The 12,569-nt window shown below is 36.4% G+C and overlaps 1 protein-coding gene across 1 annotated transcript in view; it reads left to right on the top strand.

Annotated features, from left to right (window-relative positions):
- Nucleotides 1–10,450, top strand: part of hipk1a (homeodomain interacting protein kinase 1a) — a 51,258-nt gene extending 40,808 nt beyond the window's left edge. Inside the window, 4 exon segments of the mRNA XM_009297053.5 lie at nucleotides 2,195–2,353; nucleotides 3,669–3,862; nucleotides 7,755–7,864; nucleotides 9,312–10,450. Of these exon segments, the coding sequence (XP_009295328.2) occupies nucleotides 2,195–2,353; nucleotides 3,669–3,862; nucleotides 7,755–7,864; nucleotides 9,312–9,692 (844 nt within the window). The 3' untranslated portion in view covers nucleotides 9,693–10,450.
- The last annotated feature ends 2,119 nt before the right edge of the window (nucleotides 10,451–12,569 follow it).

Genomic DNA, 12,569 nt, shown 5'->3' with positions numbered 1-12,569 from the left:
TCCTCAGGCCATGACCCAACAATAGTAAATATATTGTAGATTGAAACACAATTAATCAATGTCTCTGTTGATTTCATCACTACAACACTGAAGTCATAAACTGTCAAATGACACCAAACATGACAAAGTTATCTGAAAGAAGAACACGAGCAGATGAATTGTGTATGGTGAAGAGCACATGGTTACTGTAAGCAAATGGCAGAGATGTGTATCGGAGCTGTGAGGAATTCTGCCTCACCAGGAGGACCCATCCTTGGAATGTCTCAGTAGTCCTTCATTAGCATAGAAGGAAATATATATCATATTTTCTCAGCTTACAAACCTATGCCTAATTACATTACATAAAAACAGCTCATTGTATCCAGTTAATTTACAGTATAAGAGGATACATTAGGTTACTCTCTTAATTCATTAATGGGGAGCAGCAAAATGATAAACAGTGTCTGAAATAGTTGGTTCAAGGATCTGATTTCTCTAAATCCCACCTCTTCGAGAACAAACTCTGCTCTGATTGGTAAGATGAATGGCCCAGTTTGTTTTGATCGGTCAACCACTTACTGTACATTCACACCGAAAGCATCAAAGTAGCCGGATGTCATTCATTTTTAATGAGAGCCAGCGGCGAGGAGCAGCGTGGCGCATCTTCGCCAGTGTGGGCATCAAGGAGAGTTGAAATCAAGTCAACTTTATGGTAATGAGCTATGAAGCTGTTCGGCGGCAAGCAATCAAAATGAAGAAGTCCACCGCTTGAGACAGGTTCAGAGAACACTGACCTATGAACTTTGGTTCCAACCACAGTTGTTCCCAAGGGTTTGATTATTGCGGTCACCAGATTTCCAACTATTAACAATGTTTTCTTACAGAAACAGGCATTAAATAAGTTACTGGCAAGTTACTAATAAGCGAGAATCTCATGCGACAAAACAGTTTTGCTGCTTTAGGATTTTTCAGACATGTGGACACAAAGCCACACCACATGCAACTTGATATTGCAGTGTTAAATGAATTTGATAAGAAGCGTGCAACATACGAGATCAATGTAGCGAATTTTGACGCTCTCGCCGCCTGGGCTGAAGGCAGACAGCGTTGTTACCAGGGTGGCAAGAGCGACCTTTGACTCTCTCGCTGCCTTCGGTGTGAACGCACAGTTACAGTGCATGTGGGAAACCCATTACCATATGAGGAAATTTAGAGATGCAAACTGTTACAATGGCATTGGCCATAAGTTCAAGCAAGAGTCCTCAATCTTGTATGTAAAGTAGATTTGTTTTCACAGTGTACAAAACACATGACAACACAAACTACACTGTTTATAGGCCAGAGTAGATTGTTCATGCCATTGAATATTGTTATAAATATAGGTGTTGGAATTTCTAGCCAATTCCATGCGTGTTCAAGAGAAAAGGTCAGGAGAGGTTTTTCTTCAATGTCAAAAATCGTAACAATTTATTGGATACAAATGAATAATTCGATGACAGAGCTCTTGGTTACGTTACCCCAATGCAATACAAGAATTACATTCAAGAGGTTCGCAACTAACATACATTTCCTGACTTCAGTATATATACACAACCGATCTTAACAGGTGGAGTTTTGGTGTAACGTCACTTGTCAGTCATTGTTCAGTCCTCCATTGGCCGCACCTTCGACATACTTCCTCTTTCTGCAACCCTTCTTTGCATACCAAAACTGAAAAATTACGTGCATCTTTAATATATTTCACACTTCTACAAGCATCATGACAACTTGTGACAGGTCTAGACAGCAGTCTAGAACAAACCTAAATTTATTCTTATTCTGCTTTTTCCACTAGTCAGCAATTCTTCTAAAAAGTATGCAGCACAGTAAAAAAGAGGAAGTGTGTCTGGTCAAGATGTTTTATAATACAAAAGAGAAAGATTGATTAATCTGTTGTTAGTCTAAGCATTTTTCTAATAAAAAAATACAAAAGTAATAAAAATAAATTCCTTTTCTCCAACATAGGTTTTTGCTGTAAAAACAAATGAATTGCTGACTCATTTCTGAATCTGTGTTGTTTTTGATGGCCAGTAATTCCATTCATCATCAACTTTGATCTTTTGAAGCTGTGCAGACGCTACATGAAAGCCAATATTTGAAAAAGCATAATAGGAGCAGTTCATGATGTTGCCTTGTCTACTCAATTAAAATCTGCATTCTTCCTTTAATCTCCCAGACCCACGTCCTCTCAGCAGCAGGCATCTGCTGCAGCACACGGCTGCGGTGATGCTTCCCAGCCAATCATCATCTCTGACACTCCCAGTCCTGCCGTCAGCATCATCACCATCCACAGTGACACCGAGGACGAGGACGACAGGAAGATTCCTCCTGAGAGGTGAGATCAGTGATACATCCAAGCAGACATTCTGTATTGTGTGTGTTTGGATCGGTTTTGGTGGTTTCCACTTTGTATAATGACATGGGTAAGACCTAGGTATTTTAATGTTGAGGTGGTTTCTGAGGATATGGCCTTTGTCCTTGTAATCACTCAAAAAAATTCAAAAACCATAATTATTGGGCTCTTTTGACATTCAATGTATGCAATATATGCAACCATGAGGGTTGGCTTTAAGGTTAGGCTTAGGGTAAGGCAAAATACTAAGCTTTATTAAGCTATAAAATACATTACGGCAATGGAGAATCCTCATAATCCTTCAAAACAAGTATGTATGTGTGGGGCTTTTTTCTCCCGAAATTTTAAACAACAATATTGCCATTGACAGCATTCATTTCCAGAAAATAGCGATATATATATTATTATATTTCTAAACATAATAGTTTAATAACTTATATTTTAATTTTATTAATAAATAATATTTTACTAGAAATTTTTCAAGACACTTCTATACAGCTTAAAGTGACATTTACATGTAGACTATCAAAAAAGGCTAATAATTAAAACAAATTAAAATAGTTAAAAAATAATTAAAAACTGATTTTATTATTGCTGAAATAAAACAAATAAGACTTTCTCCAGAAGAAAAAATATTATCAGACAAACTGTGAAAATTTCCTTGCTCTGTTAAACATCATTGGGGAAATATTTAAAAAATAAAATAAAATTCAAAGGGGTGCAAATAAATCTGACTCTAACTGTTTGTGTATATATATTTTTAAATGGCACAACACAGATCACAACAATACTCATATTGAAACAAAAACTAATAACTAAAATATGATTAAATATTTTGGGTCAGTCATATATTCTTTAAGAAAGTAATACTTTCAGCAAAGACATAGGAGATAAAAGTAAAGACATTTGTCTTTTCAAAAGAAACCTATTATATTCTATTCATCAAAGAATTCTGGGGGAAAAAATATCATAGTTTTCTCAAAAATATCAAACAATAACTGTTTTAACATTGCTAAAAAAAAACATTGCTTATATAACATATTAATTTTGAAATATTATAAAATGTTTCTTCAGCAATAAATCAGCAAATTAAAATGATTTCTGAAAGATCGAGTGATTCTGACAGCAATGATGCTGGACATTCAGCTTTAAATCACAGTAATAAATTACATTTTATATTATAATCAAATAGAACAGTTATTATGAATCAGAAATAAATCTCTATTTTGTATTGAAACGTTCAGCCTGGAGATTTTTTACACAGACTTTAATGGATCTTTCTTGTCCTGAATGTCAGCTGCAGTGTGAACCAGCGCACAAACGTCATCAGCTGTGTGACTGTCCATGACTCGCAGGACTCTGACTCCTCCACCAGCACCCCTATTAGCCCCAAACGCCAATCCAGCTTTATCGAGAACAACACGCACTCCAAGTCTCTGGCCGTGGTGACTCCCTCAGTCAAAACACAGCTCTGGGATGCGGCGTCAGGAGGTTTGTATGAAATTCTGAACATTAATTCATTCATTTTCCTTCGGCTTAGTCCTTTATTCATCTGGGATCACCACAACGTAATGAACCGCCAACTTTTCCAGCATATGTTTTACACAGCGAATTTCCTTCCAGCCGCAACCCAGTACTGGGAAACACCCATACACACTCATTCACACACTCATACACTACGGCCAATTTAGTATACCCAATTCACCTACAGCGCATGTCTTTGGGCTGTGGGGGAAACCGGAGCACTCTGAGGTAATACGAACACGGGCAGAACATGCAAACTCCACACAGAAATTTCAGTTGACCCAACCAAGACTCAAACCAGTGACGTTCTTCCTGTAAGGCAACAATGCTAACCACTGAGCCACAGTGTTGCCTAACAGTTCTGAATATTGGGTTTTTAATAGTTAAAGGCACCACATTCTGCACAGTTTCAGTAAAGACATTATTGTAATAACATTAAGGAACACATTATTGGTTTTTCACTCTTGTGAAATGTTCAATTTTACAACTCTTTCATCATGTTGTTGGCTGTTTTTGTCCCATTGACTTCTATTTTACAGTTTTTCTCGGTGGCTTCGGTGCATTTCTCACAACACCATTTACATTTGCACAACAGTTAATGCATTTCTCAACTGCTAAAGCATGTCACTTGCTCAAAATGGATAGCTCATTACTCAAAAGCAAGTATTCGCATCAATGAAAGTGTCAGTGTCATCAAGATGAAGTCCTAACACCATTGTTTATGAACAAGATAGTCAAATGGCTTTGTTTTCATTATTGTCACATTTTCATTATGACCGTTTACTCTGTAAATTTTTTCCAATGCAAAACATTCAGATTTTGGTGACACTTTCTGAAAATGCTCAAGACAGCACTAAATACTATTTGCACAATTGTAAACAATATTGCAGTACATATTGGAACTGAACCTACAACATACACAGGTCTGTAAATCATTCATGAAGTTGTTCAATTTAGAAGACATTTTTAGGAAAAAAAATGTTTTATCAAATTAGCTTGACATATTTTGACAACTAGTTCATAATTTTTGTATGTAATGATTCGAGTAATGAATGAGGACTTTTACATTTGCATTTAGTCATTTAGTAGACGCTTTTATCCAAAGCGACTTACAAATGAGGACAAGGAAGCAACTTACACAACTATAAGAGCAACAATAAATAAGTGCTATAGGCAAGTTTCAGGTCTGTAAAGTCTAAGAAGGAAAGCATTAGTACATTTTTTTTGAGTACAGTTAGTGGTACTGTATATCCAGAGAGGCAATTGCAGATTAGGAAGTGAAGTGGAGACTAAATAGTTGAGTTTTTAGTCGTTTCTTGAAAACAGCGAGTGACTCTGCCGTTCTGATGCAGTTAGGGAGTTCTTTCCACCAACTGGGCAGATTGAGCGTGAGCGTTCGGGAAAGTGATTTCTTCCCTCTTTGGGATGGAACCACGAGGTGATGTTGATTCACAGAACGCAAGTTTCTGGAGGGCACATAGATCTGCAGAAGTGAGAGCAGATAAGAAGGAGCAAAGCCAGAAGTAGCTTTGTAAGCAAACATCAGAGCTTTGAATTTGATGCGAGCAGCAACTGGCAGCCAGTGCAAACGGATGAGCAGTGGAGTGACATGTGCTCTTTGAGGTTCATTAAAGACTACTCGTGCTGCTGCATTCTGGAGCAGCTGAAGAGGCTTTATAGAGTTAGCTGGAAGCCCCGCTAGTTCTATATGGAATGACTATTGAGCATTCACAAGTTTGGTTAATTTTGGCTGACATGACATACGCAACTGATAATGTTATTAAATAGCAGAGAGTTGTATGAAAGCAATTGATGCATGTCCACAAGCATTTGCAATTTGTTTGAGGGAATGAGAAACCGCTAATATGATGTGCACAAATGACTAATTGTTTTGAGAAATGCATTAACTGTTGTGCAAAAGTAAATAGTGTTGTCGAAATGCACCAAAGCCAATGAGAAAAACTGTAATGACATTTTTTTGATTAATAAGCCATGACACCATACAATCATGCAGTTTTGATTGTAGGTGGTTCTCATTTTTAGTGTTGATCATCAGTTGACGGCATTAAACATTTAGATAAGCCTGTGTAAAAAAAGTGTCTGGCTTTTATATTGAAGTCTATAGAGTAAAAAAAAAAGCTGAGCTGCTTGTTTTGATTTTCTCAGACATATCAAAGTAAGTGTGCAAAGATCTCTCTCATACATGAACATACACTTCAAATAATTGCCAGAAACTATTGTTAATCAACAGTAAAAATGGCTAATTTTACTCTTCCTAATAGAGAAAACCACCAACAATCAAGAATGCATGATAATTGCATGATACATTTTTTTAAAGGATGTCAATGGGGCAAAAACAAGTCACGTAAATTTACCCTTAGGGTAGTGTATTGTTGAGTTTTTGAACTTTCAAAGCATTTTCCTGAAATAAATGTCAAAATAAAGGTTGTCACCAAAAGTCATTCCATTTGCTGAAACACAGAAAGTTGTGGCCAAATTAAGACCTTAATCACCCTAGAATGCATGAAAACATCCCCAACAGCAAACAAGGATTAAGCAATTGCAATCCTCAAAGAGCCACGGGCCCGGTTCAGTTGCATTAGTAACATGTTTTCCTCATGTCCAAATGAGTCTGTTTTACAGATCCAATATACTGATATGCTATTTCCCTCCTTTTTTGTATTTGGTGTGTAAGAGATCCAGTATTAAAGGCCCAATCAAATCAAAGAACAAATTTAAATAACATCATTCGGAACAAAATCTGGAAAAACAAATTTGGTTTCTGCAGTCTGCAGCCTCAAACAAAACAAAGAACAAAACAGAAATTTGGTTTAAGTATATCAGGGCCTCAAGGGCATAGTTCACCCGAAAATAAAAATTCTGCCATAATTTACTTACCCTTGACTTTTTCCAGACCTTTATGCATACCTGTCAACCCTCCCATATGTTACAGTTTTATCTCGCTGTGATCCCGTAAAGATATTTTCACGTATTTCTCCCATATTTTCAGTCTTTCTCTGAAGGGTGGCAAACAAACATTTAAGAGTCAAGCCTCCCTATACACAACCCTAACCGCCGAACCACCAGGGACCGCCCCTTGCTCTTAAATGCGAGTCTGTACATTTGCTTTGTTTAGGCATAGAAACATTTTGAAATAAATTGGTGGGGGGTTTTTTTCAAACACAAGTAATTTTGTCCTAAATGAGCATAAACAGTTAGGAAAGCAGACGAATGCTTTTATTATAACGTTAGATGTGTGCATTTTTAAAGTGATACCTGCTATTTAATGTAATCGAACTAAAAAAATCTAAATAAATCATTCATTTGTTGCTCTTTAATCAGAATGTATACGTTATACAGTGAAGAAATGGCTAATGAGGTTTGATAGCTTGATTCTATTTCATTATAATAGCTATTCATTTTAATAAGCTGAACTGTTTGCTAATGTGTTTGCTGCTAATGTATACTATTTATTTTTTCTTTTGTAAATAAAAATAAAACATATTACTGACCATTTAACTGTTTATTTACAACGAAACAGCTCCAAATGAGCATATTTAGTATTTTTTAAGGCTTATTATGACTGACTGACTGACTGACTGACTGACTGACAGACAGACAGACAGACAGACAGACAGACAGACAGACAGACAGACAGACAGACAGACAGACAGACAGACAGACAGATAGATAGATAGATAGATAGATAGATAGATAGATAGATAGATAGATAGATAGATAGATAGATAGATAGATGGCAGGACGGACATTTATTGGCATATACAAGTAATGATGGCATGATTGTCATTTCATGTTTGTGAAACTGTTATCCTTTAATGTATTTTTGCTGTTCTTCTAGAGCAAAGTACTAACAGTTCTGGAAAATCAAAGAAAGGAATGGCCTCCCAGTCCAGCGACCGGCATCAGAGAGCAGCATCAAACAGATCTCAGCCTCTCAACCTGAGCCAGGTAACATATTAAAGATAATTGGTGGCTTTTAGTCAAAGTCTGTTAGCTCTGAGATCAACTTTAAGGTCAGTTTCATGTTTTTTTATATAAATATTACAATATACTTGCATAATTCAACATAATTAGTGCTGGCCATTGAGTTTGACTAAATTGCCTAGAGTATCAAAGAATGTCTTGTCATTCGCTACCACATTACTGTATTTGGACTTATTTATTGTTTGGTTACATTTTGTTACTTTGTGAGTTTGACTTTGAAAAAACTCACAAATGTAATCTTTTTAAAGCTTATTTCATTAAATTGGTAGCAAGAAAATATCCTTTAGGTACTGGTATCGAATTCAAAGTATCAGTATTAGTATCTTATTGGACAATACAATACCCAGCTCTAAGCACAATGCCAATGTTTTACCATCACCACTAACCCGATTTTCAAATATCAAAAAATTCAAGTTTTGCTATTTTTTTGTTAAAAGTTTATTTTGACTTTTTTTTTTTTGAAGTTTATTATACATAGTAAAAACAGAGAAGTAGGCAACACAGTGGCGCAGTGGTTAGGACTGTCGCCTCACAGCAAGAGGGTTGCTGGTTCGTGCCCCAGCTGGGTCAGTTGGCATTTCTGTGTGAAGTTTCTATGTTCTTACCGTGTTGGTGTAGGTTTCCTCCGAGCTGCACAACGTATCGTTATAGTATCGATATCACAATGTGCACATTCACAATAGTCATCGCAGGTTCTGCAATGTTGGGTGTATATGCTGGGATTGTAGTATACTTTGTGTAGTCACTGCAGAGTTTAACCATAATGTACTGAAAGTTTATCATCTGTCTGTGTTTTTAAGGCCTTTTACTGTAGGCATTCAGGCACAAGATACTTTACTGTTTTATTTATGCCATAAACGGTACAGTGTGATTTTAAAATTGTTAAGTTTTTGTATCTGAATACTTTTAGACTCTCCAGAAAACCCTAAAGCACTGTTTATTTCACTTTAATCTTTGCTCTATTATATTTATGTATACTTTTAATCCTAACCCTAACCATTGCTTACTTTTAATTTGCTTGTTATATTGAATTGGCAAGATTCTTTCCCCTACAAAATCATCACAATCAGTCTAAATTAATTATTTAATTCCAAATAGAGCTATTGAAGTCATCTGGTAAAATTGTATTTGCACTCACCGCCCACTTTGACTATCATGTCAATATGGACCAAAATCTCGGAGGAATATTTTCAGTACCTTGTAGAATCAATGCCGAAGGATTAAGGTTCTAAAGGTAAAAGGTCCAACCCGGTACTAGACACATGTACCTAATAAAGTGGCCAGTGAGAGTATATCACAGTGTATATTAGAAAAAAAATAAAATGTCAATTTTTTCCAATATTTTTGCAGCCCTACTTTGCAATTTAAAACTTTTGATACATCTTTACACACTTAATGCCTCATTCTCCAGGCACAGCAGTCTATGGGCGGACCTCTGAGACGACAGCCCACCTACCCACCAACAGGCCCCTCCCACTCCTACAGGCTTCATGAAGCGTCGCTTTTCGGCTCCGCCTCCAGTCTGTATGCATATCCGGCATCAGCAGCTCTGGCCTCAGTCTCTCAGGCAGTGGATCAGCTGCACAACTCCAGCTCCACCTCGTCCAGCAGACACACACGCACCGCCGGCCCATACTCAGCCTCCCTGAGTCTCCTGCAGAAAAACAGTGCCATGGGCGTCATGTGCCACGCTTCAGCCCCGTATCAGCAGCAGCTGTCAGCACAGTCGTACCAGCGGTCGGCAGCGTTCCCCCTCAGCCAGAGGAAACTCAACCAGTACCCCTACCTGTGAGAAACACCCACCGGAAGTGTATCATGGACGTCCAGCTGGAAATGCCATTTCAGATTAAGTCATTTTAGTCTTTTATTTGGTTTAATGCACTTCAATCATAGCACTTTTTAGATTTTAGATCATGAACGCAAAGCGCTTTTAAATGTTAGCCATTGTGCTTGCAAAGAAGTCCAGAGAAAATGTCAAAATTACTTTACAATCAACACATATATATCATACATGGCTGTGTTTGCAATGGTATGCTATCATACTGCTCTTATTGTTTATGAAGCATTTATTATCCTAAGGATATAGCTATATAAAAGGCTATTTTATATTCGAAGCAACTTATAAATGAGAAATACAGCAAAATGGGTTATATTAGAGCAGTGATCGTGAGGAATTATGCATCCCACAATGTTGCGCACACAACTGGAAATTCTATTGACATTATGATAAATGACTTCATATATATGTGAAGAACCTATTTAATTATACAGGCAACAATTGCATTATTATTATTATTTACATTTTTAAATTATTAATTAAACTTTTTTTAACAACTACAGGAAAAGCACATCTTTTCATAACATAATATGAAAACAACATAATTCATGTTGTTATAATGCAAAACAAATAATTCTCATTACTGTAATGCCAAGTTCAGACTGAATAATTAAAGCTTTGATTTTGACTCATCAAAAAGTTTTGAGAAATCACCTATAAATGCCTGAAATCACAGGCAATCAGTGCTCGTTTACGTAAGTGACAATCACACAGTATGAACTATTAAAGACGCAATCTAAGAGAATCGCCGATGACTCTCTGACACCCTGAAGATATTTGGCATGCTAAATATCTGGAGCTGTCTGCGATTTAAATCATGCTATATGAAATGAGTTTTGACTGAAATAAAATTAACGATTACCTACAGCTAATGAGAGAGCAGCGTTCACTAGTGTGGGTCTCTGCAGACCAGCAGGAGGTTGAAGGAGAAGTTAAAGCGTTCATTTTCAGTTTATTTGGACCCAAGAAATGGAGGAAAAACTAGTGGAAATTTGGCAGGAGCGCTGTGTCTGTTTGACATGTCATCTAAGCAATATCACAACCAGGTTGAAAAGTAATAAGAGATGAGGTGACATTGTAAATTCTCTTCAAAAGTCCGGTGAGCGAAATAAGTAGCTACCTCTCTAAAGCTAAAGCCTGCTTTTTTTGCCATTATGTAGTTTATAGCGAAAGATATATTACGTGACCTTGCATTGTTTCCATGTCAATTTTCACCTTTGTTTGGTTGTGAGGCGTAGTTTGACAAAGTTGTTGGTGATTTTTCCTATTTTAAGATCATACTGTGTGAAATACCCTGTTGCCGATCCATCCTACAGTGTAAACACAGCACCGACAGAGCGCTAACCCAGATAGTCATGCAGTGTGAAAACATCTGTGACACAACTAGTTTGAAAATCATGCAGTCTGAACTCAGCATAAGGCAAAATATATTTTTAAGATCTAATTTGTAAATTAAAATATTGCCACATTAAAAATAACTTGATTTTATTTTTTTAACATTTACAGTTGAAGGCAAAATCATTAGTCCTACTGTGAAATTTTTATTTAACACATTTTTAAATAACATATTTTTTACCATAATAGTTTTAATAACAAATTTCTAATAAGTAATTTCTTTTATATGTGCCATGATGACAGGAGATCATATTTTACTAGTTATTTTGCAAGATACTAGTATTCAGCTTAAAGTTCAATTTAAAAGCTTAACAAGGTTAATCATGTTAACTAGCAAGTCATTGGACAAAAGTGGTTTGTTCTGTAGCCAATTAGGGGCAAATAATTTATTAAGGGGGCTAATAATATTGACCCCCAAAATCATTTAAAAGCTGCTTTTATTTCAGTCAGACTGAAAGAAATATACACTCCCTAAAGTAACGTGCAAAAAAAATAAAATTAAGTCTTTATTATTATTATTATTATTTTTGCACGTCACTTTAGGGTCTCCATATTAATGCAAATTCGTATGAAGAAAATATTATAGGAAATTAAACAAATTATATTATATATATGTTTGAGAAAGAATACAAATTTCACAGCAGGGCTAATCATTTCTTTATAAAAAAAAAAAACGTTATACAAAATCTGTTTTTTAAATGTCAAACTACTTTTTCATTTGCAGGACTAAACACAAACATGTACTCTACCAAAGTCTTGTCGTCAATCTCAGTTTTAGGAGAAACAAATAATAACTTGACTTGTAGGTGATCATTTGGAAAAGTGGCAGAAGGTCGATTTTTCTGATGAATCATCTGTTGAACTGCATCCCAATCATCACAAATACTGCAGAAGACATATTGGAACCCGCATGGACCCAAGATTCTCACAGATATTAGCCAAGTTTGGTGAAGGAAAAATCATGGTTTAGGGTTACATTTAGTGTGGGGGCGTGCAAGAGATCTGCAGAGTGCATGGCAACATCAACAGCCTGAGGTATCAAGACATTTGTGCTGCCCATTACATTACAAACCACAGGAGAGGGCAAATTCTTCAGCAGGATAGCGCTCCTTCTCATACTTCAGCCTCCACATCAAAGTTCCTGAAAGCAAAGAAGGGCAAGGTGCACTAGGATTGGCCAGCCCACTCCCCTGACATGATCATTATTGAGCATGTCTGGGGTAAAATGAAGGAGGCATTGAAGATGAATCCAAAGAGTCTTGATGAACTCTGTGAGTCCTGCAAGAACTGCATGACTTTATATTCTGTACATTATATCGGTTTTATCTTAGCAAAGTCACAGCTTACTGTCCGAATTAATTAATTAAAAAATCAAGGCATGATCATATTTAATTTTGGTAAAATAAGCATAATTTAGAGGCCTTTGCCTTTCATAAA

This window comes from Danio rerio, chromosome 23 (genome assembly GCF_049306965.1).
Source record: "Danio rerio strain Tuebingen ecotype United States chromosome 23, GRCz12tu, whole genome shotgun sequence".
In the NCBI taxonomy this organism is placed as follows: domain Eukaryota; kingdom Metazoa; phylum Chordata; class Actinopteri; order Cypriniformes; family Danionidae; genus Danio; species Danio rerio.
Note: the sequence above shows the minus strand (reverse complement) of the source record. Positions and strands in the feature narration are given on the sequence as shown.